Genomic DNA, 27079 nt, shown 5'->3' on the forward strand with positions numbered 1-27079 from the left:
CCTACTTCATGGATGCCTGTTATAATCTTATGAAAGAGTGATGGTAGCTAAAGTGTCACAATATTTCTGTAGCAGTTTAAGACTGGTCCCTGATTTTATATACAAGGAGCAGAGATAAACCTTTTTCCTCCTCCTATATTTTGTGTGTCTATGTGTTTTGGGGCCTGGGGGGAGACAAAAAGAGAGAAGGAGAGAGAGAGAGAAAAGAAAAGAGGAGGAGAAGGAGAAGAAGGGGAGAGGGAGGAGGTTCTTGTAAAGGATCCCACATTCTCCTGCCACCTGCACTTGCAAATCTTTCCATTTATTCTTCTGTTCTTCCAGCTGGAGGTGTCAATGGTTTCTACCCAGAGACCACAGTGATCATACCTGCAATCAAACAGTTTGGGTTTGTTGCTTATTGCAACAAGGAGAACCCTCACCCAGGGGAACCATGGAAGAGTCTCATTACAAAGGTGTTAAGGATGACTTGTCATAGGATTTTAGGTTGAGTTAGCTGTTTTGCGTGGGGGGTTCAAGGAAATGGAAAATTGCTTGGGATTAAATGCTGCCAGGAGGTGAGGGTAACTGGTTAAGTATCTTTGTAAGTATTATTTAGAAGGATGGAGGAATAAAATAAGGCTAAATCTGTATTTGATTTAAACAGTCCGTTGTTACTCATATTAGCCGGGAGAGGACTTGGTATTTTTGTGGTTTTCACAGTAGCCTTGCTTTTGTCTGTGCTTAAACCAGTTTGTAAAGTACTTTTGGGGTTTGTTTGTTTTGGGGGGGTTTTTTGGTCCCAGTTCGTTATAGTGACAGAGTGACCTTATCTAATATTGATGTTCTCTGAGCTTGTTTATGCTCAGTGGGAGAACACCAAGGCCTAGCTCTGGACGCCCACCAGCATCTCACACCACCAAGGCCTCCCTGAGAGTACCAGGCCACTAGCCCCTAGCTCTTAGGGGCTGCTTTTCTCTTTCTCATAGTTAATTGTTTAACATGAGCAAAACAATAAGGGGGCCGAGCACCTGTCGTGCAGGCCGAGAAGAGTGTGGGTTTTGGAATCAGCTCACCAGCTGGATACTTCCTTGGGTGATTTGTTTTTCCCTTGAGGTTTATTTTCTCCATATTTAAAATGAGAATGACAGTAGTAATGTTGAAGATTAAATGACATGATGCATATAAAGCATGCAGTACCTGTTATGAATAATAGTCACTAAAACTGTTATTATTTTATTATTATTATACCAACAACATATCCCTTCCCCTACCTTTGAAAGTTGTGAGTGGTGAGAGTCGTGTACTAGAATTAGCATTTAGTTACCTTATACCATGAATCAGAAAAAATACAAATTCTGCAATTCCTCCTTTTCTTCCCCTCTTTCACCATGATGTGGCCTTGGAAAGGGGCTCACTTCTCATCAGACATTAAAGTGGAAGTAGCTGTAGATTTAAAAGAAAAATAGAATCCAATTTAAAAATTATCCTTTTTATTATGTAGAGTTAGGTGAAATGAATTAAATGGGTCTTTCATTATTTAATTTGAGCAATAAATCCCATTGACAGGTAATAAAAGTCTCCTCATCGTAAGCAAGCGCTGTCTGTTACAAATGAGGCTCAAGAATAGCTTTCTGAAGTTCCTCCCGCAAACACAGCACAACTTCGTAACCCGCAAGCTGGGCAAATGGGTGCATTTAACTGTGTCACATCGCAGAATGGCTGTCCTGACAGACTTTTGTCTGTGTAGCTTTGCTTCCACCATTTGTCCTAGGGTTCTATCCGTCCGTTTTTTTTTTTAAATAATTTTCTTTTTCTTAATAATTATTTTTTATTTTAATAACTTTATTTTATTTTACTCTATCTTCCTCCCTTCCTCCCTCCCTCCCTCCCTCCCTCCCTCCCTCCCTTCCTTCCTTCCTTCCTTCCTTCCTCCCTTCCTCCCTCCCTCCCTGCCTCCTTTCCTCCCTTCCTTCCTTTCCTCCTTTAGATGACGAATCATCCCAAATTGAGGAGGTGGACTTTGAGGGCAAGATTTATGATTTTTGTTCTTAACTTGTTCAGACTTGTGTTCTTAATGTAAATTAGCTTCTGTATTGACAGAAGATGTCCCCAAGCCTTTGACTTTATCCTGCTGCAGCTACCCAGCAGCTACCTGGAGCACTGCTACTCAGAGGGTGCTCCTTGGAATATACTGGTTCACTGAAATACTTATTACCAAGATAAGTACAAAAATTGAGAGTAATCTCCTAGAAACCGTTATAGCAAGAAGGTATTGCCACACCTTCTAAGCATATGGTCAGTGGGCTTGCATTTTATATATCTTCTTTCTTTAATGTTTCAGTCATTCATTTTTATTGAATTTTATAAAAGTATCAATCTGCAGTAGATCAGAAAAGAAAATGTCCATAACCGCAGGTAGTTTGATGAGCACCATCCCAGGCCAATGGAAAGCCTAAGATGAGATAACAGAAGCAGAGCCTTGTATCCAGGCACATCTGAGCTTTGAGGAAGAGATGGTGGGAGATGCAGGGTGGGATGAGGAGGGTGGGAAGTGTTCGTCTGTGTGACGCAAAACTCAGTACAAGGATCTTCGCTCTAAATGTATCCTCTTAGAGGAAGCACAGGATGACAAATTTGGGACATTTGATTTATTTTAGTCCAGTCTCATATCGTCAGGGATTATATAACTCTATTCAGCTGTCTATTTCAGAGTCCACTCTTAGAAAATGTGTCTAAAAGTATCTAGCCTACATTCTTCGTTTTTCAGTTTTTAGGTCTTTCTCATTATCTTTCACAAACGAAATCAGAATTGGGTCTTTGGAAATCTTTTTTGCTTCATGGATATAATTTAAAAATAAGCTTTGGTGCCCAGGATGGAATTTGTGTTATAGTAAATGAGTACAGGGCAAAGAGCTTCAGCATCTAATGGAGCTTCCATGCATTTTCTGTCTGAAAGCTTGTGGTCAAAAATAGCTGGAGGGCTTCCCTGGTGGCGCAGTGGTTGAGAGTCCGCCTGCCGATGCAGGGGACACGGGTTCGTGCCCCGGTCCGGGAGGATCCCACGTGCCGCGGAGCGGCTGGGCCCGTGAGCCATGGCCGCTGAGCCTGCGCGTCCGGAGCCTGTGCTCCACAGCGGGAGAGGCCACAACAGTGAGAGGCCCGCGTATCGCAAAAAAAAAAAAAAAAAAAAAAAAAAATAGTTGTGAGTGCTGCCCTTGATTGAGTGATGTGTACATTGCTATTTCTAACCAACTGCTTACAATGTTCACTGTTAAGAGGTATCTCTTTTACCTAATTTTACCTCCCCCAGGTGTTGGATTAAATGATGGGCAGTGGCATTCCGTCTCTTTGTCTGCCAAAAGGAGTTACCTGAGCGTGGTGGTGGATGGCCAAGTGGCTTCTGCGTCTCCTTCCCTGGGGCCTGAGCAGATTTATTCAGGGGGCACCTCTTATTTTGGAGGTAAGAGAAACGGTTGCTCCATATGGGCAATTGAACCATGTTCGCAGTCACTTGCCCTGTGTCTTAAAGTCATCGTGTTTTAACCAGTGTGAATATTATGGAATAATTTCTCACTTTCTTTGAACATGGAAATGTTGAGTAGATCACGATGATTAATTGTGACCTAAAATGCATTTCTTTGAGGTGGACTGACTTATGTTTATGATTTCTATAATGAGATTGCTTGCAAGTAGACCATGCTCTTCAGTTCTTACTTTCAAATTTTGTTATATTTTCCTAATGTTGAATGGCCGTACATGTATGTCTTTTTCAGATTTTATGGGCTCATTGCATTGCACTGTTTTCCTGATCATGCCTCTTAGCTTTTCTAGAGCATTCTTATTGCTTTTTTGCTGCTCAGTGCAGGTCAGTATTATGCCAGTGGACAAAAAATATAACTTAATTAGCCCCAGAAGCCTCTTCTCACTGCGAAGTAATAACGCACTGATATAGTTGATAAAATGAAGGCATTAGCCATCTCTCTTAAAGAACAAAAACAAATGAAGTGTTTACTTGTCCAGTGGATGTTCGATTGAACTAAAATCTTCAAAAAGCAAACCTTGGAAGTGGAAATGAATCTCTAGCACTGGAAAATTAACATAAGACAATACTTAACATTAATTAGAAAGACAAAGTTGTAAAACTGTTAGTAGTAAGACTTATTTTTAATCATGACTTGAGGTGTTTCTTCTTGTTATTTTGAAATGTAATCATGACTTCTGTCTAGAACCACTTTTGAATTTGGTTGAAAGCCCAGCCTTCATTATTCATCAATAAGATACAAATTCCTTTCTAAGAATTGACAGTAAGTACACAGACCGTGAATCATTCATCTTATATTAAGAGTGAACAAACAAACCAAAAAACCCCTACCTAATCCATTACTGTGAGAGGCAGCATAATGGCAACAATCTTAAAAGATATAATTGCTTCCTTTAGGGTGATGTGTTCATGTATAAACCAAGTGGTTTATAAAACCTTATGGAATATATGATTGATTTTATAGCAGTCCATAGGAACATGTTCCTTTAATACATGGTAGGATATACAAACAGTCCCTGACTTAGGATTTTTCAACTTTATGATGGTGCGAAGAAATACACATTCAATAGAAACCGTACTTTGAATTTTGATCTTTTCCCAGGCTAATGACATGTGGAATAATACTCTCTCAGGATGCCGGGCAGTGGCAGCGAGCCACAGCTCCCAGTCACCCACGCAATCCCAAGGGTAAACAACAGATACACTTAAACCATTCTGTTCTCACACAACCAATCTGTTTTCACTTTCAGTACAGTATTCAATAAATTACGTGAGTATTCAACACTTTATTATAAAGTAGGGTTTGTGTTAGGTGATTTTGCCCAACTGTTGGCTAATGTAAGTGTCCTGAGCATGTTTAAGGTAGGCTGGGCTAAGCTATGTTTGGCAGGTTGGATATATTAAACACATTTTTGACTTAGGATATTTTCGACTTACAATGGGTTTATCAAGATGTAACCACATTGTAAGTCAAGGAAGATCTGTGTAGAACAACTTAATCTAGAGCTTTCACTTCAAAGGAAAAGATTTAGAAGCACCAAAAGAGGTAAGAAAAAACCCAAACATTTTGTTAAATGATGCAAAAAAGAGATGATAAAAATAACAGACTGCATAAAAGTGTAAGTAATGAAAATAGACTCATCATTCTTAAATTATTTTACACCCTTCATGTTCAGATTTAGTGATGCCTATTTTTTGTACAAAATTTTGATTGATTTTTATTCATACTATAATATTTTATAATGAAATATATCACATGTGCACTCTGTAATTTTGCTTGTTTTTATTATGATACATATGATATACGCCATTTTAATTAAATGAACTTAATAATTTTTGAATAGTTTTAGATTTACCAGAGGGTTGCAAAGATACACGGGGAGTTGCCAAATAGCCCACACCCAGTTACTTCGTATTGTTCGCATCTTACATCATATATACAATTCAAAGAATACTAATTATTATTTTTAAAATACACATCTGCACATGCATTTTCCAGCTTAAGAAAGATAACATTACCAACATCCATTTGTCACTCCATGATCATACCTCTTCATCTCCCCAGGTAACCATCGTCTTGAATTGGGGTTTTATGCCTCCTGTCATGTTCTTTATGATTTGACATCTTTGCAGGTATTCCTGAGTCCCTAAACAATATACTGTGAAAGCTTCCATAATAAAATGCCAACTTCAGGGCTTTTATTTAAATAACCAATCTTAAGTTTACTTAGGCAACATCTCTGTTGATTCAATCATCTTCTCAATCGGTAACCTTAAGTACCAGAGTATGTTTGATCTTGTCATGAGATTCTATTAATCACTAAGTATATACCCTGCAAGCCCCAGGGCACCATGACATTTCCAGGGCTGCGAACAAGGGTACAAAGGAAAGCAGGAGGCCTCCTGCTGCCACATTTCTCCCTCCTCCTCCCAGCCTTGTGCCTCCAGGACCTGGTAGAGGAGGTCCATCCTTCTGGAAGCCCAAGTAGGGCTTCTGGGGTGGGAATTCTGGATTCTGGGATGAGCTAGAGGGGAGCAGTTTCCAAGTGGGCACATCACCTTCCCCTGTGAGACCCCCTGTTGCCATGGGCAGAATTATGGCTGGAGGAGGGTTAGAACAGGGTCCCCTAAAGGGCAGGACTGGCTCAGGGGCTCATTGTCTGAGTGGTACTGGCAATGGGGTGACCAATGATGCCAAAATCTTGACTCTCCATGCACCAATGCCGAAAAGAAATACGGAGGCAGAGTTTTGGAGGAACGAGAAAAAGTAGCTTTATTCTTTGCCGCGCAAAGAGAGGACACAGCAGCCCCCCACCCCCACTCCCTGGGAATAGGAGAGATTTTATATCCTAATGAAGGTCATGCTTTTTTTTTTTTTCTTTTGCGAAATTTCAAAACAGCTACAGCTGGCGTCAGGCAACTTGGTAACTGGGGTTGGTCTTTTCTGAAGTTATTGGCCGGTGACCTTCTTTCTGAAACAAAGAATGCTACAAGGGAGCGTAAGGAAAGAAGAAAGCCAGGTGCAGAGTGTAATTCATACGGAGTCAGAGAGTAACCAGCTTTGTGAAGGACAAGTCCAGCTAGCTACAAGTGTTGGTTAGTAGTAACAGCTAAAGAATAACCAAGACTGCTTAACTGTTTCAGGCCTGTTTATGTTGTTTCCCAGCCTGTTCACTGTTTCCTTATTTTCCTTGTTTATCAGAAAATAGAAATCTCATTTTTATTTAAGAGAAGTCTGATTTCTATTTGTGCTGTACCACCAACTCTCCCGTTTTAGCACTGAAAGCCTGGAGTCCTGGGAACAGCCTCCCTGCTTCCCACCCCCAGAGCAAACTTGGCGGTTGGTCACCCTAGAAAACCTTCTCCGCTGTGTGGATGAGTCCCCTTTATTCCTAGGATCTGTTTTATCTAGATGGAGGGCTTTCTTTAGGTAGTTAATTCTGGGGCAGTCTGTCCCACCAGCCTGGGTTGTATTTGTTTTCTGTGTCAGTCTTGAGTGTGACTGTTGAGAGAGTGGGCTGCCCGGAACTCACAGCATTCTGCATATGCTGCCACACGCCACTCTTTGCCCATCATTGTTTACGTTTTCTCCCTCCTCACATGTATGCCTGTCAAAAACGTACTGAGGTCAGCTTTTATCATTTATAAACGATAAAATTTAAATCTGGGTTCTCCAGATTGAGGATGGAGGAAAGTCTAACTTCTGTGTATTCCCCTATGCAATCTTTGTGCAATTGAATAACACACCGTGTAGCACAAGCTAGAGATACTAGACCGTGTGCAGAATCCTCACACTCCTGCTTGTATAAATCAGACATTACCCATCCAGTGAACTGGCTACACCACCCTGAAGTCAAACCCGACCTCTTACTTCTGGTACGTGCAGTGATCATTTATCTGTCATCTCAGAGGTGCTTACCACGCTGCCTGCCTCTAGTAATGGATCCATCCATTAATTCAGCATGAAAGTATTCCCTAGATATCTTCATATTTTAGAACTTTCATCCCAAACCAGTTCAGTGCTGAATTTCTCTCTGCTGTTGCATTATATTAACCTGTGGATGTCTGTTATCATAGGCTAATGAGACTAACCTGGGTTGAACCCTACTTTGTTCTTTAGAATCTCTTGCTTATTAAACATTGTAGCCAGGAATGTGAAGGGCCTCATAATATGACCGCTGTGCTCTCTGTAAAGTTCCATGACCTCTCCTTGTGACTGTGAGTTTGCTTAGTTTTGTTCCCTATAGAGACATACCGCACAATTTATTTTATTCTGAAATAGTTTGAAATGTGTCAGGAAACACCACTTGGAGAAAAGGAGATTAGCAGCGCTGTTTATATTCCTGGCATATTGTAGCTGCCCCCAAATATTATTGAACCGCTCTCCTCTTGGTTTTTATTTTAACATTCTTAATTGGTTAATAAGTCATCTAGAAAACACATCCCGATTATGGTAACTGTATCCTGTACCACAGAAGAATTTTAAGCACTGAAAATGTGTGTAGAACCATGTACAATTAACTGATACTGAAAAAACTTTCGTCCCCTTTTCTTGATATATTAAATTTAAAATTTCAGTCTCCGTTGCTTAAAATATAATATTTCAGTGTGCATGATAACAGTTTCAAGTATGAATCCTGGCCTTTCCTTGCTGGGTAAAAGTATTTTGTTAGAAAAAAAAGCATTAAGGAGAAACATCCTCTGTCAAAATATTTAATTATAATGGAAATTCCCAGGTAGAAAACTAGCATGGATTGTACAGGAGTTAGGGAATTGCTGATTCATTTCTTATTCTTTGAAATTATATTAGTGGTTGACAACCATAACAGCAAAGAAAGATTAATGAAAAGTACATAAGTATAATATATGTGTTCATACTCCATAAAATTGTTTATTTCACTTGGATAGAGAAACACTGAGAACATCATTAAACCCCAGACAAAAATGGTTAATACTATAGTTCTTTATTATTTAAATAATTAGAAACAGGTCTTAGATAAGTGTTAGAAAAAAATCAATATAAATGGAACACTCCTTTATGAGGCAGAGAATAAATAAAGTCAAACAATGAAATGTTTTTGACATTAAGCCATTATGAGTTATTAAAATGCATGTATATGTGGCTCTTATATGCATATGAAAAGTATTTAATTGCATAAATAGTTGTAATTTTATTCCAAGTCGTCGTAACTCCTTTTCCGAATAGCCTTAAACACAAAGGTATTTCAGCATTATTGATTTATCTTTTCTTGTCTACAGTGCATGCTTTCATCCTTTATGCTCTTCTTTTTGCATCCCAAAAGACTAAGTTCCTGTGTTTGCGTTATATATAATTTAATACTGCTGAATGACATGTTCAGGATACTGGAGCTGATCTGTGTATTTCTAAAGTTGGGATCAAGTTAGTATCCTTGCACATAATTATTATAACAGTAGTAATTTCCTATGAATCCTATGGTAATAAAGAGAAATACGTTTGTATGAATTGCTATTTGTAATTTAGATCAAATGAATGATGACTGCAGTAGGCTTTCCCCTCCATTTCAATTTAATAATCAAATGCCTATTTTAAAATTTTTTTTAGTGAAGATACTGAGTCCTGATTCATTATGATGTATCCTGATCAACTTTGTATTGTTTTGTTTTTATCAGGTTGTCCTGACAACAGCTTTGGATCCAAATGTAAAAGTCCACTTGGTGGGTTTCAGGGATGTATGAGACTCATTTCTATCAATCACAAGATGGTAGATCTGATTTCAGTTCAGCAGGAGTCCCTTGGGAACTTCAGCGACCTTCAGATAGACTCATGTGGAATCACAGACAGGTAAAGGCAATCTCACTTCTTTAGTTTGACCTGTCCATTTTCAAACTTTTGGCAGCAGATTGAAATTTGTATGTAAAACAAACATTTTTCTCTCCTTTTTCTTACCATCATCTGTTCCACAGGAAAGAGATAATATTCACATTAGAAATAAGAAAATATTCTTTTAGTTTTATACTTCATATTTCCAGTGATAAAATTTAGCCAGAAGACATGTGACCATGTTATTTATATGTACAAATAGCTACCAATTCACAAAGGTGATGTTGATGCTGCTATAATTTTAGAGGGGTATAAATGTATCAAAAATATATCATTAAACGCAATAGCTTAGGATACCCTAACAGTAATCTAGACCATCAGGTACCAGTAAATCAGAGACCTATGTGGTCAGTTATCAAACTGGCTTTTGCTTCCATGACAGCTGAATAATATTTCAGAGGCATAGGAATTTAACTGGTTGCTATGGTCCTGATGTGTACCTTTAAGAACCCATTACTATCTTCTCTGCAGGGAAAATGAAGAGGAAACTCCCTGTGAAAAAGTTTGGAGCCGTAGTATTGATAAAGGTTTGAGGATGATCCAGTAGTTTCAATAGGAACTCCAGTACAGGGCATGCTAATGCAAGCTTTGGGCGTTCATTGCAGAGGACAAGTAACTTTTAATATGATAATTGATAGTTAATAATTTTAAAGTATTTTTAGGCATGGGCAACTATAGCCAAATAATCTTGCCAGTCATCAAGGCGGTTATTTTTAATTATTGAGTTCAGTGGAATGTCATAGCCTTTCCAGATTAAAAAAAATTAAGCAATGTGACAAACTTAACCCCAACCATGTAGTAGTGTTCAATATATATTTTGAGCAAACAGATAAATTCTAAGTTTTTTTAACTTTTTTTTTTCATTTTTGGCCGCGTGGGGTCTTCGTCGCTGCGCGCGGGCTTTCTCTAGTTGCGGTGATGAGTGGGGACTACTCTTCGTTGCGGTGTGTGGGCTTCTCATTGCAGTAGCTTCTTTTGTTGCGGAGCACGGGCTCTAGGTGCGTAGGCTTCAGTAGTTGCAGCATGCGGGCTCAGTAGTTGAGGCTCACGGGCTCTAGAGCACAAGCTCAGTAGCTGTGGCGCATGGGCTTAGTTGCTCCGTGGCATGTGGGATCTTCCCAGACCAGGGCTCGAACCCATGTCCCCTGCATTGCCAGGCAGATTCTTAACCACTGCGCCACCAGGGAAGTCCCAAATTCTGAGTTTTAAAAATAACTTTTTATTTGTATGAAACATTTTATCAACATAAACACACATCTATTATATCTGAAGACCGTTTATCAATGTCTGTTGATCCTGTTTTGAACACTAGTAGATATTATTCTATGTGTAGAGAAAAATAATTATAATCTTATTTAGCAATGGATTAGAAGGCCATCATTTCCTCTCTATGAATATGTGTTTATTTAACTCAATTTGTAGAGAAAATAATACTTTCTATAATGAAAGATGATAAAGGGAGAATTGAGACGATAAACCTCAGTTGGCTTGATTTGGGGAATAAATGACAGTGACCATCTCCGTAATTACAGCCACGCCAGCTCAGGAGCGTTAATCCTGATTTTGGGGAAGCCCTGTAGCAAGGCTCCCTGGGCCAGCTCTCTTGAGGTGGGTCTCACTCACAGAAGCAGGGAGCCCTCACCCTCAATGGGTGGGGAGGTTCGGTCATCCACACGGTGAGTGATGGTCATTTTGACCGTCTCAGATCGCAGAACGTTCTTTTGGTACAGGTAGACCCACACCTCTCCAACATGGGTTTCTCTGAAGCTGCCATTTACACAAGGAATCCATCTTGCCTGCTTTCCAGAGGTGCACGCTTGTAAAACAGAGCATGCTACAGCACAGTAGGAGAATTATGGTTTCGGTACCACATCTTAAAAACGCTTTTCAGAAGTAGCAAATTATGGATAGGTCTTGACTATACATTTTTTAAAGAAAATTTTAGGCTAATGGTAACCCTGGAAATCTTAAAAATAACAGCAAAAACCAACGTACCTTTTATATTTGTATACCTTTTAAACTTCCAAAAGTATCTCTAGGTTCATTCCATTCTCTTATATTCAGAAGAAAATATGTATCCATCTGTCTTGGTCGTATATGCTATACCTGTTGACATAGCTTCTAAAGCATTATTAAATAGAGACTTAAAAGAAACCCTGTTTACTAGGTTGTATTCTAACTTAACATGAATTAGTATTTACGTTTGTGTGTGTGTGTGTGAGTGACTTGTGTAGGGTGATGTGAGTGAGGGGCCTGGGAATGTGTCTGAATGACCTTACAGGTGTGTGTGTAGGGATGGTGTGGCTGTGTGTGAGCGTGTGCATGTGTGAGTGTACACATGCATGGGTTAATGCTTGAGGACTTGTGTCATTGTGTGTGTCACGACTTGTATGAGTATGTAGGGCGATTTTGGATATGTGAGTGAGCTTATGCATTGTGTGAGAGACTTGTGCAATGACTCTGTTCTAAAATTTATTTTAAATAAATTAATTAATATGTATTTAAATTAATCTTCACAAAACCCCTTAGAATCTGTTCTTAGAGTGTTTGTTTCTTGTAAACATGGAAGTAGATGCACAGAGTGGTTAAGTAAGTTGGCTAAGAGGACATGGCTAAAGGCAGAGCCCAGCATCGGATCTAAGCCCCCTGGTTCCAGGAAGTCCCCCTGCGTGCTACCTGCCATGTTGTACCGCTTCCCTGGGAGCACATCAACATGTATTGCGGTTCATGCTTAATCTATGAAGATTAAACACAGAATTTATGGCTTAATAAATTGCAATTGAAACAAACAGGAACATTAAAAATATATTTAAAAATCTGACAGACGGAATTCCCTGGTGGTCCAGTGGTTAGGACTCCGTGCTTTCACTGCCAAAGGGCCGGGTTCAATCCTTTTTTGGGGAACTAAGATCCTGCAAGCCATGAGGCACAGCCAAAAAAAAAACATCTGACAGAATCTTAAACAATGTAGTTCTCTTTTTACTGTAACTAACGTTAAGTTGGATCAAACCTACACATAAAGGTGTACATAAATTTACATACGTGCTCACACTCACACCCACACAGTCATTTACACACATTCTTTATGTGTAAACTAATGTCATTGTACAAATCTCCCCCACACATCTATACATGCATATACTCACATATCTCAAAGCCACTTTTCACACACAGTCTACATACAGACACACACACACACACCTCCTCACTCATTCATCCATACACAAGCACACTCACACACCTACTCTCATAGACCCATAGCATCTTTACACACGCACCTGCACACTCATAAGATCATTCCTATACTCTTTACACACTCACACTTTTCTTACTCACAGACACACACACACACACACACACACACACACACACTCATCTAGAAGCCCTCCCCTTGTCCTCTGTGGACCTGCATGGAAATCTGGGTGGGGGCTGACTGAGGCTGATGGCCATCAGTCCCTCGATGGAGGTGAGGATAGAACTGCAAAGGGAGCTGTCCTCTATGTCCCCATGTCTTGGGGCAGAAACCCAAGTGGGAGTGGGGTAGGGGTGACGATTGTTAAGGGCATAAATATTTATTAAGTTGCTTGGACCTAAACCACTTATTAAGCAATAGTATTAAGGAAATCTTTTGATATCAACCTTTTAAGAATATCAACTGGGGCTTCCCTGGTGGCACAGTGGTTAAGAATCCACCTGCCTATGCAGGGGACGTGGGTTCGAGCCCTGGTCCAGGAAGATCCCACATGCCATGGAGCAACTAAGCCCGTGCACCACCACTACTGAGCCTGCACTCTAGAGCCTGTAGGCCATGACTACTGATCCCACATGCCACAACTACAGAAGCCTGTGTGCCTAGAGCCCGTGCTCCGTAACAAGAGAAGCCTGCACCCTGCAACGAAGAGTAGCCCCCACTCACCGCAACTAGAGAAAACCCGCACACAGCAACAAAGACCCAACACAGCCATAAATAAATAAAATCATACACGCCACTTCAGTTTGGGGCATGTTGATATATTCATTTGTTTATGTTCTACTTTGTATTGAAATGACTCTCAGGGAGAAAAGTATAAAAGATAATTGTTTAAAACCTTTAGTGAGAATCAGTACTTCACTATACAATGTAGTTTGCCATAGGTTACTAGTAGTCAAACAGAACTACTATATGATGAATTTAAATAAAATCCACAATCCAGTCTTTCACATTGTAATTTAAAAATATGAAAAGTCAAGTCTAACAGGAATCTAGGAAAATGGACACAGTATCTTTTGCAGCAGATCAAATAGAAATAGTCATGTATCCCAATAGATTCATTCTTTAGAATTTTAGGTGTAGTCACTTATATCTGCCCCCTTTTAAAACATTGTTCAAGGTCTGTTAAAGAATAGCCTTCTCTGTCCTTTTCTTTTCTGATTACCAATTAGAACTGTTTTTGTGTTAATTTTATTTTAAAAATTCCCTCTTTCTTCTAGATTGTTATTGATTTGAAATGCTTAAAAAATTAAATACCTCTTTAAATATTCTTTGAATAGATTCCTGTGAATCTATAAAAATGCTAAAATACATATAAACTTAATTGGCATGGAAAGATGCCCATTATTTATTTTTGAATCCTTAAAAAGGTTGTAAAGTAGCGTGTACTTTATGATTACATTTATGAACATAATACATTATACACACACATATATGTTTATAGTGGTAATTTTTATATATTGAAATTATAAATTATGTTTCTTCTCTATTGTTTCCTATATTGTTTGATTTCTGTACAGTGGATATCTATTTTTTATAATCAGGAAAAGCAGTAACATTATTTTCAGTTAAAATTGGGAAAATCCTAAAAGCAAAACATGAAGTTCCCAGTCTAGTTTTAAAAAAGGAGGTGGCAGAAACTTCATCAAGAATATATTCTTGACGGGTTTTGTAATTTATTTATTTTTTTATTCTGGGGTGAATGAGAGCATTGGTCTCAATATAACTTTCAATTTAAATTCTAAAAAGCATCAGTTATTTGATCAGGGCTCTTTGAGTTGATACCAGAAGCTCTTCAACTTTTTTGTCCAGGGTACCTTAATGTATTTCAGTAATTTTTTCACAGTGTCCTAAGCCAAAAGATATAACTAACGTTTTCATTTAAACAGTGGCTTAGTTCCAGGCAACTTTATAAGTGTTTATGTCCTAACACTTTATTTATTTTAATTAATTAGTTAATTTATTTATTTTTGGATCTTCGTTGCTGTGCGTGGGCTTTCTGTAGTTGAGGTGCGCAGGCTTCTCATTGTGGTGGCTTCTCTTGTTCCAGAGCAGAGGCTCTCTGTGTGTGGGCTTCAGTAGTTGTGGCTTGTGGGCTCTAGAGCGCAGGCTCAGTAGTTGTGGCTCACGGGCTTAGTTGCTCTGCAGCATGTAGGATCTTCCTGGACCAGGGCTTGAACCCGTGTCCCCTGCCTTGGCAGGTGGATTCTCAACCACTGTACCACCAGGGAAGCCCTGTCCTAACCATTTAGAAACCTTTTAAAAAGTAATTTATACGTATATTACTTTTATATATTTTTAAAATTATATATATAAAATTTGAAAAATATTTTAAGTTTATTTTTAATGTAGTGTACAACCTTTCAAAGCTTGGGATCAGATCAGACACTGCTACCCTTACTTTTGTTCAACTTGATTTCACATGGTGTTACTTTTTAACAACTACTAAGACTCCAGCTTCTCAAAGATAGGACGTGATTAAGTGGAATGTATTACTATTTAATGTTAAAATTTAACTACCTCAAGCTAATAAGTTGCACAGTGCTGGACAGATGCCGAGTATGGCTGTATTTCTCTTAAAAATTTAAGGTATCCTGGGAGCCCCTGTGATTTTGATGCAGCATCCTGATGCACCCTGACCCACTGCTTGGAGTTTGTGCGTCTATACTGTACATCGTCAGCATTCCTGGATGTATACACCAAGTGAATAGAGATGTTCCTCCCTCCCACTTCCTTCTTTCCTTCTCTCTTCTTTATTCCCTCTTCCTTTAAATATTCAGTATAGTAAATCAGTATGATTAAATGTTGTTATTTTATGTAAACTATTGATGTTTCTGACAACATATTGAATTAGTGTTATGTCACTAGGGAAAAGAAAGGGCTGTGATATAGTACGACATGTTGAAAATTAAGCAGTCACAGCTACCTGAGAATTGCTTGAAACCTGATGAATTTATTGATCTAAGGTTTAGTTTTGTGATTAAGGTACCATAACGACAAATGGAATGACCATTAGTCACGCGGTATTTACTCGTTAGGTTACTGTTGACATTATTCTTTCACATGATCATGTATAAATCGGCAGTATTTTGTGATTTCTCAAAATGAATAGTAGTAATTGTATCTGCACCTTCTTTTAGGTGTTTGCCCAACTATTGCGAACACGGTGGTCAATGTTCCCAGACCTGGGACACCTTTCACTGCAACTGTACAAACACTGGATACAGGGGAGCAACTTGCCACAACTGTAAGCCACACACACCTGTGGTTCTTGCCTCTGTCCTGATTCCCTTATTTATTTCCCTTTTTTGTTGTTGTTGTGTGTATATATGTCCATGTGTGTACAACCCTGGATCTTATTAGCATTCAGTTGATTTCTAGTTTATTTTTAGTCCACACTTCTTTTCATAAAGTAGTCAAGGTAGCTTACAGAAGCATATAAAATAAAGCAAGACAGAAAAGGATAAGAGGGCTGGTAAGGGGAAAACACGTGTAGAAAACAAAGGTAGCTAAGGATAAGCATAAAATGCAGTGCAGAATAGGTGATCCTTCAGTTCTCTTGCAACTCCATTAATAAGGATGATGAGAATAAGGATGGTAGAAATGGAATTAATCATAATAGTTAATTTTATTGAGTATTTTCTAAATGCCAGGTACTGCTCTAGTATTTTACATGTCCCAACTTATTTAATTCTGATGACCACCTTGCTAGGTGGGTGTAGTCATTGTTATTATCCCTAGTTTACTAGGTTACAGGGAGAGATTAATCACCATGCCCAGAAGCTCCTGAAATAGTTGAGGCACAGTGAGAATGTGAGCGCTTGCAATTGTGCTCCAGAGGCTGGGACCACAACCAAATACTCTTTTCCTGTGTTAGAAGCTGTTCATTTTTTTCCTGGTGGAAAGTTTTGCATGTGTCGTAAGACCCATGTCATTTTCTTGTCTACTTGTTCAGGACGTGGGATGGGGAGACCCAAATGCCCATTTTTTCCTTCGCATTTTTTCATATTGTTGCTGACATCGCTGAGCAGCTTAACTCTCAGTACTATTGGCCTGTAGCCGTGACTTCAGGCAAGGGCGCTACGTGCAGTCCCTCTCTCGTCTCTTCACTGTGCACTGCTTTGTACTCCTGCTGGAGTTGAGATTGGAATCCTGAGCTCCCACCCCTGGAGCCTCCACAAGGGACTCTCAGAAGTCCTGACTCAGGGCTGGAGAGGGCGTGAGCAGGGGCAGCGGGACCTTCTGGCCTCACCCTTGTGCCTTCACCACTGCAGCCAGTCTTTCCTGGGGCATCAGCTTGTGTGGGTTGGAGTGCCTCATAAGAACAGGAAGAACGCCTGCTGTCCCTCAAGCCAGGGCCAAGTTACTTGTCCCAAGTCACCAGCGGCAAAGGGACGGTGTATTTTAATTCTTCATATCTGGTATCATGCCAATTGTAGTAACTAACTCAAAACAGAAAGCTAATAGAATGTGTTTTAATTGACTATTTGTTTATTTTCAACTGTTATCAATGACCAAATCTAAATATAAACACAAACATCTCTGAGCCAAAAAAATCAGACGGTGAATAAATAACGTATTTTCATCTGTGGCCCACAATGTGATCCAATCATTGAGTTAACTTATTAGGTTCTTGAGCAGGTAGTGTAAAGGAGCCGAAGGGTTTTGCCAATGACCATTCTGGGAAATGGGGCCAGGATGACAAACCCAATTATAATGAAGCCATCAGTATCGTTAGACTGAGTTGAGGGAGGGTGAGTGATGGGAGTCTTTTAAAAGGTTTTACTAGAAAATAATATGTTAAACAGTCATGTTATAAAAAGCCAAGTAATACACATAAAGCAAAAGTACTCCCAGTTACCCTCATGCAATTGTGTCCTTTCTAATACCAGCCCTCTCTGCAAAGTTATGTTTATATCCCAGCCTCTTTCAAAGAATCTATCAACGCATATATGCGCGTATAGTAATAGTATATATAGTAATATATAAATGAACCGTTTTCATATGCCCACTTCACTGCACAAAATACAAATGTGACTAGAAACCAATCCATCTTATACTTCTGTCTGTGTAATATACAATAGCAATAAAATAAAACCAAGAAACCGTGGAGGAGTAGAGAAGTAAATATGTATGATTATCTGAAATCTCTGTAACATTGAGAAAATTAGTTACATTATTTCATATGATCTAAAAACTCATTAACATAATTTTGAAAATTTAGAATAGATCACAGAATGATATTCAGGGGATGGTTTATTTCTCATTTCACAAAATTAAAAGCTTGATGGAAATCACCATTACATTTGGCCAAGTGTTCAATGCGATGAGTGCATCATACACAGTTGTTAATATCAAACCTTGTACATGGCAAATATATAATTGTGTAAGTAAAAACATCCAATTATGGATCAAAACACACTGAGACCACTTGAGGGCATATATTTTATATTTCTTCTGCTTTGAATTTTAATTGTCTTAAATTCTCATTACAGAGCATTAGAGAAAGTTTCTTATGTAAATTACTTTTTAAATTATTCACGAGAAGCTTTGTAAATCGTATTTGTTTTATGGAGAAAAGGATTTTACCTATAGATAATTTTAGGTGAGAAAGGAGACTAGTTAAAGCATGATTTAAAACTTTTCTATTGCATAATTTTTGAATAACAGCAGATTATTTAAGGAGATTACACTGTTGTGCTTCACATGTTAGGTTATTACAAGGTGATACTAGAATTAGAAATTCCAGAATGGTTGTCAAAAGATCCATTTGGATGCATGTCCAAAATGGAAGTCACATTATACTTATAAGGATCTTAACATTTAAAACACCTACCATCTCCTTTGTTGTTTTACCTAATGTAAAAATGAACTAAATTTTTATTCTCTTATTCCTTTAATCATAAAAAGAAATGCCATAAAATACAATCTCATTCTTCCTTTTTTCTATCTAACCTTCTTTCAACCATAATAACTTAAAAAATGAGTTTTGTTTTAAAGTGTGTGTTACCTTTTCTCCTGGTCAGTAATGTACATACAAATTTCAAGACTTGGAGTATTCTGTGCCCAAATTAAAATTAAAGAAATTAATTTTATACTAGTTCACTTATGATGATACTTTTTTTTTTTTTTACAGCTATCTATGAGCAGTCATGTGAAGCCTATAAGCATAGAGGAAATACTTCAGGATTTTACTATATAGATGCAGATGGAAGTGGTCCCCTGGAACCATTTCTTCTATATTGCAATATGACTGGTGAGTTAATCAATTTTCATTTAATAGTTAAATTTTAAACACACAAAATTAAAATGAAACAAGTAAGAGGTTGACATAATTTGCAACTTGATTAAAATATATATTGTTCAGTAGAAGAACTTAAAGTAAATCTTTAAAAAATAGTTTAATGGTGGTGATTTAAAATGTCATTATTTTCTATGCATGTGGTATCTGTGTAGAACATCTAATAATAAATGTATCTTATTAAGTCCCAAAACAAAAAGGATAGACTTTATTCCTCTTAGAAGATTGATACACACCATATGATTTCACTTATAAGTAGAATCTAGAAAACAAAACAAATGAACAAGCATAACAAAAGAGAAACAGACTCACAGATACAGAGAACAAACAAGTGGTTGCCCAAGGGGAGGGGAGTAGGGGGATGAAATAAAAAAATGTAACAACCGTGGTAATGAATGTTAATTAGCTTGATTATGGTGAGCATTTCACAATGTATATTCATATGAAGCCATCACATTACATACCTTAAATATATACAATTTTTGCCAACATAAAGTGGAAAAATATTTTTTTTTTTTTTTTTTTTTTTTTTTTTTTTTTTTTTTTTTTTTTTTTTATGCGTTACGCGGGCCTCTCACTGTTGTGGCCTCTCCCGTTGCGGAGGACAGGCTCCGGACGCGCAGGCTCAGCGGCCATGGCTCACGGGCCCAGCCGCTCCGCGGCACGTGGGATCCTCCCAGACCGGGGCACGAACCCGTGTCCCCTGCATCGGCAGGCGGACTCTCAACCACTGCGCCACCAGGGAAGCCCGAAAAATATTTTAAATAATAATAATAAAAGAAAAAAGATTGATACACATGAAAGCTTTGAAAATATTTTCTTTTTAAATTTGGGCAAAAATGAATTTTATTCTTGAATTCCTTACCAACATAAACTTAAAGAGGAATTAATAGTCTTGGAATATGTGTTTGATTAAATTCAACATCCATTCATGATAAAGAGAAAATGAAAACTCAGTAAATTACCAATAGAAGAAAATTTCCTTAATTTGTTAAAGAGGACCCATAAAAAAACCTACAGCACATATCACAGTTTATTGTGAAATATTGAAAACTTTACCCCTGTTACCAACATTAACACAAAGATGCCTGCTATTATCCTTCTGTTCACCATTGTTTTGGAGGTCCTAGCCAGTGCAATAAAGCAAGAGAAAGAAATGAAAGATATATGTACTGGAAAGGAAGAACTATGACTCTCATTATTTGTAGATGGCCAGGTTATGTTTTGAGAGTATTCTCAACAATCTACAGACTAACTATTAAAAGTTAGGATGATCACTAGATATCAAGTTAATGTAAAAATTAATTTCATTTTTGTATACCAGCAATTAAAATGAAATTTTAGAAGATTCTATTTTCAGTAGCATCAAAAACCTCAAATACATGGTAATAAATCTTAAAAAAGATGTGTACAACTTTTATACAGGTAAGTGTAAAATACTCTTGAGATAAATTAAATCCTAAATAAGTGGAGAAATATGAAAGTTTCCTTGATTGGAAAACTCAATACGGTGGTATAAACGTCAGTTCTTCCCAACTAGGTATTGATTCAGTGCAAACCTTAATTAAAATTTCAGCAGTGTGTTTGTTCGTTGGTGTAATTTTTTTGGTGAAAATTGGCAAACAGATTCTACAATTTATCAGTAAATTTGAAGGGACAAGAAGAACCAAATCAGTCTTAAAGAGTAAAGTTGGAGGACTCAACTCTACCAGATATAATATAGACATTATATTGATAGGCTAAGTAAAACAGCATGTAATTGACACAAGGATAAACAAATAGACCAATGAAGCAACATAGAGAATCTATAAACAGACTCCCTCATATATGGATAGTTGATTCATTGCAAAGGTGGCACTGATGAACAGTGAAGGAAAGATGGTCTTTTCAACAAGTGGTGCTGGGGAAAATTGTCTGTAAATATTGTAAAAAAGACTGTTGATCCCTTCACCGTCAAACACAAATAGATTCTAGATGAATCGTGCAGTCCACTGTAGTGGCCACTAGCAACAAATGCCTGTTTAGATTCACATTTAATTAAAATTAATTAATACAACTAAATGACTTGAAACAAATTTTACAAGTTCGAGTTAATTCATTAAAATAAGATTAAATTAAAAGCCAATTCCTCAGTCTCACTAGCCACATTTTAACTGCTCCATAGCCATCTATTCCATCATTGGAAAAAGTTTACATTGGATAGCGCTGTGTCAGGAAGTCAGCATTTCATGGAGCAAAATAAGCAGAAAAAAGGAAATATGAAATTGAAGCAGGAGGCTTGGCAGAGGAGGATTTACTACTTAAAATCTGGCAGTGAATATCTAGGGAAAGAGCCTTCCGGGCAGAGAAAATAGGAAGTGCTAAGTCCTGAGAGAGGTGATCTCACCAGGTGTGTTCAGAAAACAGCAGCAGATGAAGTGTGACTGGAGTATGGTGAGTAATCTGGGAGTAGTAGGAGAGCAAGAGGGAATCAAGTGGACGGGGGCAGGAGAGGAAGAGTCATGGGTCCTTACGACATGTAAGGTCTCTGGTTTTTACCCTGAATGAGCTCAGAAGACATTGGAGAGTTTTAAGCAATGGTAGATGCAATCTGACTCCCTTTAATAAAATCATGATTGCTCCTGTGTTGGGAAATGCCTATCTAGGAGCAGGGGTAGAAAGGAGTTAGAAAATGTGTGTGTGTGTGTGTGTGTGTGTGTGTGTGTGTGTGTGTGTGTACCAAATACGTACATACATATAGATAAGATGTATATGTATAATTGGAGTTTGGAAGTCTGTTTGGAGACCAAGTTCAAGTAACACAAGAATCCAGGGAAAAGCTGGAGATGGTGGGTTGTACTGGTTGATACAATGTAGATGGTGGACAGAGATTAAATTTTCTCATTGAATATGTGTGAGGAATGAGAAAACAAAAGGAACCAAAAAAATAACACCACATTTTTGGCTTGGGCAAATTGGAGTGATTAAGTTGCCATTATTTGAGATGTGGTCAGAGAAGGTTTGAAGGGAAAGATAACGAGCTCAGTTTTACACATTTTGAGTTGGAGATGTCTGTTACACATTCAAATGTGGAACTGAGAAGCCAGTTGAATATGGGAGCAACAGTTCCTTTGTATTAATGTGTAATTCTGAAAACTGCAGGGTAGTGGTAAAACCTTGGCCACAAATATTCGAGAAAACTAGTATAGAATGTGTCTTAGAGATTTTTCATATAACACAACCAGGTGGCTTCTGTTTGCTGTCACCATCGTTGAGGACGCTACCTGTCTTAGTCTGTTTAGTGTTGTAGCAGAATGCCACAGACTGGGTAGCTTATAAACAATAGAAATATTTCTCACAGTTTTAGAGGATGGGAAGTCCTAGGTCATGGTGCCAGCATTGTCAGGTGAGGGCTGTCTTCCAGATTTCAGACTTCTTGTATCCTCACATGATAGAAGGAGCTCTGTGGGGTCTCTTTTATAAGAGCACTAATCCCATTCATGAGGGCTCCTCCCTCTTGACCTCATGACCTCCCAGAGGTACCACCTACTAAAACCATTACCTTTGGGGGTTAGTGATTCAACGTATAAATTTTAGTGGGGGACACAAACATTCAGACCATAGCACCGCTCCAAATGCCAAAGCAACCTGAGACAGCTGATGACTCTCACATGTTTATCTCCTCAATGAAATTCCCCAGTCGGCACAGCACCGACTCCCAGGTAGTGCCCTGAGGCAGGAGGGTTGGGGTGAGACGATAAAATCAGTGTTTTTAAAAATCTTCGCATTTGATGCTTTTGTGCACCCAGGTTTGGGAGTAGCTGTGTTCGACCTGTGGTTCTCAAACTTTAGAGAACACCCCGCTCTATTATGTGAGAATTGAACATAATAAATGTGAGAAGACTTCACAGAGAGAAAAGGAAAATTTTGCAAATGAAAGATATGAATTTAAGTGTCAAATAACTTTCTGATTTTTTTCTGTTTGTGTTGTGAGCGAGATTTAACAGTCTATCACTGCATCCCTGTGAATCCTGCGTTCCCACAAAAGCACCCTGAACTATTCATATGCACATGCTTTATGAAGTTTTGATTCTGCGATTCAGATGCCTCTAAGTATCTGTAATCTTTAAAGCTTTAAGTAATATCACACACACACACACACAGTTCTCATTATCTGTGATAGTAATGTTCTGTAAAGTAACCACAGACACTTGAATTAGTGAATACTGAACCATTGCTCCCAGGGAATTACAGTAAGATTAGGTTCCTGCATGCCTCTGGTCATAGTATTCTCATCAACTGATCAATATATAACCTTGTTTTACTAGTGTTTCAGACTAAAGACACCTTATTTAACACATACTGTTGATTCATTAACATTGAACTCACAACCAGTAGCACCAGAACTCTTACCTGAAGGAAGCTTTTCTATCACATCTGTTCTCAGAAGGCACATCACAGCCTTCTTGTGCTTGGGAACCCTGGACAGCTCTTCAGCTCTATGCTTGGAGGCCACTTTAAATAGTGAAATCACCAAGCACAAAGACCATGGCACAAATAGGATACGTGTTTACAGTATGAGAGCTGAAGCAAGGAGTCAGAGTGTGGCTCTGTTCAACTTCAGCTGGGCAGCTGAAATTCATATTGGGCAACTGGGTTTTTTTGCTTTGTGTCTACAGACATACAAGAGCACCTCAAGAACTGATTTTGGGATTCATATAAATTTTGGTGAGTAGGCAGATTCACAAATGATGAGAATCTGCAGGTAATGAGGATGGACTGTATACACATACATGCATGCCTACATTATGTTTATTACGCATAATAATTCAGTGATTTATAGGCCATGTACATTTTTCATGACCATCTAAATGGTAGGGAAATTATTAATTTCATTTTATTGAATGAATTATTTCATTTCTATTAAATCAGCATTTACCTTGTCATATTACTAATATGCCTATTTTAGTTACCTGAGTCTCAACTCTGCAATTCGAAGAAATAGATTTATGTATATATACACACACAGAGGTTAAAGGTGCTTTAGCAAAATTATCAAAAAGTATTGATGAAAAAGAGGATATTCACAAAACTTAAGGCCATTTGAAGAGCAAGCAGTGGACAGAGACACAGATAATCCAGTTAGGAAACAGGGAAGTATCTTCAGAAGCTCCGGAATATTGAAACATATTCACACGAAAGTGACAGTCCCAGAGTGTAACAGCCCCGTGAAAAATGCACATTATAACTTGAAACTTTGCTTACTGTTGTGGTTTTGCAAATGCGGAAACCAAGTCTCAAGGAGGTTGACAGAGGCAGACTAAGGAATATCATTAGGGATAGATCAAGACATCAAACCTTGGTCCCGTCTCCTAGCCTGAAAATGTTTCCACTAGAAAAGACTACATTCTACCAATGTCTCATTGCTTGTAGCCAATAACATATCCTCAAGGTACAGAAATCAGGTATACCAATTATGAAGGCAAGACAAAATGCTGAATTGGCAGCTTGCAAATGTGTAACTGAAAAAAAAAAAGTTCTTAGTCTAGAATTACTGTCCAACAGATGATTCCACAGGGATTTAAATATCTTTAAGCATTACAAGCTAAAAGATACAAAGAAAATCCCTTTTGAATGGATAATTTCCTAAAATATGTTAAAAACTGAAAATTCTTTCTAAGCAGAATATTCTAAATATAATTTTAAAATAATTAGGATAATATGAATCCCAGTGGTCGTCTCTGTTGAAATGTATAGGGCTTTTTTGTTCTTCTTGTACGCTAAAGCCATTGCTTTCTCTGTAAAGAAATAGTTTTATGTTCAAGAAATGTCTCAGCATCAAATATTGTACTGTAAGGACAGTTGTTTCAGCACAGAGAAATTGCTGAGAGGTATAGCCGTGGCTTTTTAACTTTTGTGAAAATAATTATGGTTTTTTTTTTAAAATATCATTCCTTATTTTTTATTAATTTATTTATTTTTGCTGTGTTGGGTCTTCGTTTCTGTGCAAGTGCTTTTTCTAGTTGTGGCAAGCGGGGGCCACTCTTAATCGCGGTGCGCGGGCCTCTCACTATCGCGGCCCCTCCTGTTGCGGAGCACAGGCTCCAGACGCGCAGGCTCAGCAGTTGTGGCTCACAGGCCTAGCCGCTCCGCGGCATGCAAGATCCTCCCAGACCAGGGCTCGAACCCGTGTCCCCTGTATTAGCAGGCAGACTCCCAACGACTGCGCCACCAGGGAATCCCTAATTCTATGGTTTAAAGTCACCTTTTCCCAGTGCCCCACTACCAAGACTCCTGGATTTAGTTTCACTGACTCAGTAAGTTTAGAGACCAAGGTCTACTCTATTAAATCCAAGCTCCCCATGTGATTCTGAGATAGGGGCCCCTGAGACCCTTTCATGAGAAGTCTGGAGAGTGTTAAGACTTCCCTGGTGGTACAGTGGTTAAGAAGCCACTTGCCAATGCAGGGGATACGGGTTGGAGCCCTGTTCTGGGAAGATCCCACATGCCTCAGAGCAACTAAGCCCGGGCACCGCAATTAGTGAGCCTGTCCTCTAGAGCCCGCGGGCCACAACTACTGAGCCCACGTACCACAACTACTGAGCCCGTGTGCCTAGAGCCCATACTCCACAACAAGAGAGGCCACCACAATGAGAAGCCCGCGCGCCGCAACAAAGAGTAGCCCCCACTCGCTGCAACTAGAGAAAAGCCCGCGCAACGAAGACCCAACGCAGCCAAAAGTAAATAAATACATTTATTAAAAAAAAAAAGAAGATATAATAGCAAAACTATCTTTACTTTAGGGATTTCAATAGTAAAGACCTTCTTAATAGCTATGAGAGTTAATAACTCACTGTCGTTATTCAAATGCAGCCTTGTTTACATCATGTTTTGCTCCAGGATGCTAGCTTTTCTTTCATCTCCCAGCTTTCCTTAACACAGCACTTCCTACCCACTCTTCCAGTCTTTATCACCTCTATCACCCGCAGCTATTAATCCTGAAGGAACACATACTCTGCAACTGTGTTGCTTAAACAGCATGTTTTTTCTTTACACTGTTATCACACTAGAAAACAGCAGTCAGCCCAAGATAAATCAAGTTCTTAATCACTCAGTTGCTTTACATACAATCTATATGTTAGAAATCACTTTCAGGGAGAGACACCAGTAAACCCAAACTGCCTTTCAATGTTTTAGTATATATATTAATTTCATAGATTTTCTGCAGTCTCTTCTTATTTCCCTGTGTTTCCTTACCTTGACAACTCTCTTTGCACTTGGTAAAGGATAATTTTCCAAAAAATGACATCACGACACTCACACAGATAGAAAAATAAAAGCTAAAAATCACGTTTTGAAGATCTTGTTTAATGTTTAACCTTATTCCTGAGGAAACTGGTAAGATGTTACAGTCAGTTCAAAGAGGATTCAAAGAACAGACATATCCATACATCAGTAATGCTGAAGTGACTGGGCCAAGGGAGGCAAAACTGGCTTCTTCCCTAGTGGAGGAGCCCATCCACCTCTACCAGGTTGAATTTCCTGGTCTGTAGACAGAATTACTTGTCAGGAAACAATGCCTTGGTTGCTAAGCAAAACAAATAGCAAAAAAAACCTGGAAGTCTGTGTTAAAGGATAATTTAATGTAAATATGTCTTAGAGATAGTGGATTTCCCTGGAGGGATTTGAAGCTTATCTCCCCCAGAGGTATTTACCTACATTGTAAAACCTAAGAACTAGACCGCCCTCTCCTCAGAGATTTGTTGCATTCCAGAGTTCCTCTCTCACTCTTTGTCAGGGTGGAGATGTGCCAGCCATCCTCTATAAGCTCCAAGTCTTGTAATTTGGGGGTCCCTCTCTCGTGGTACAACTGCAGTAGGCTTAGGTGCATCTGGCACTCACTGCATCTAGAGAGAGTGAGAGAGTTAAAGATAAATAGATACAATGTGTATAGAAGGCAAGATAACTTGTTAGCTTGCAAGTGGGATGTCTCATACCCTTCACAGTTTCAGCCTTATCATTATTTTGCAGTTGCATCAGATGTCTCCTATTTACAAAGTTCTAAAATAGTTAAGAGGCAATGAAAATCTCAGAGCCACCACAGAATCACAACCAGATAACCTGGAAGGCTGTGCTCTAGTCTGGACAGCACTTTGTTTTTATTCA

The 27079-nt window shown here is 38.6% G+C and overlaps 1 protein-coding gene across 7 annotated transcripts in view; it reads left to right on the forward strand.

The window, feature by feature from the left end:
- CNTNAP4 (contactin associated protein family member 4) overlaps positions 1-27079 on the forward strand; it is a 256272-nt gene that overhangs the window by 170654 nt on the left and 58539 nt on the right. For 6 of the 7 annotated variants that reach the window (XM_065899255.1, XM_065899257.1, XM_065899262.1 and 3 more), the window contains 4 exons: positions 3290-3439; positions 9173-9344; positions 15774-15880; positions 18770-18889. In XM_065899255.1, the coding sequence (XP_065755327.1) occupies positions 3290-3439; positions 9173-9344; positions 15774-15880; positions 18770-18889 (549 nt within the window). The remainder of the gene's footprint in view (positions 1-3289; positions 3440-9172; positions 9345-15773; positions 15881-18769; positions 18890-27079) is intronic. The other variant, XM_065899259.1, reaches the window with a different exon arrangement.

Source organism: Phocoena phocoena, chromosome 20 (assembly GCF_963924675.1).
Source record: "Phocoena phocoena chromosome 20, mPhoPho1.1, whole genome shotgun sequence".
NCBI classification, from domain to species: domain Eukaryota; kingdom Metazoa; phylum Chordata; class Mammalia; order Artiodactyla; family Phocoenidae; genus Phocoena; species Phocoena phocoena.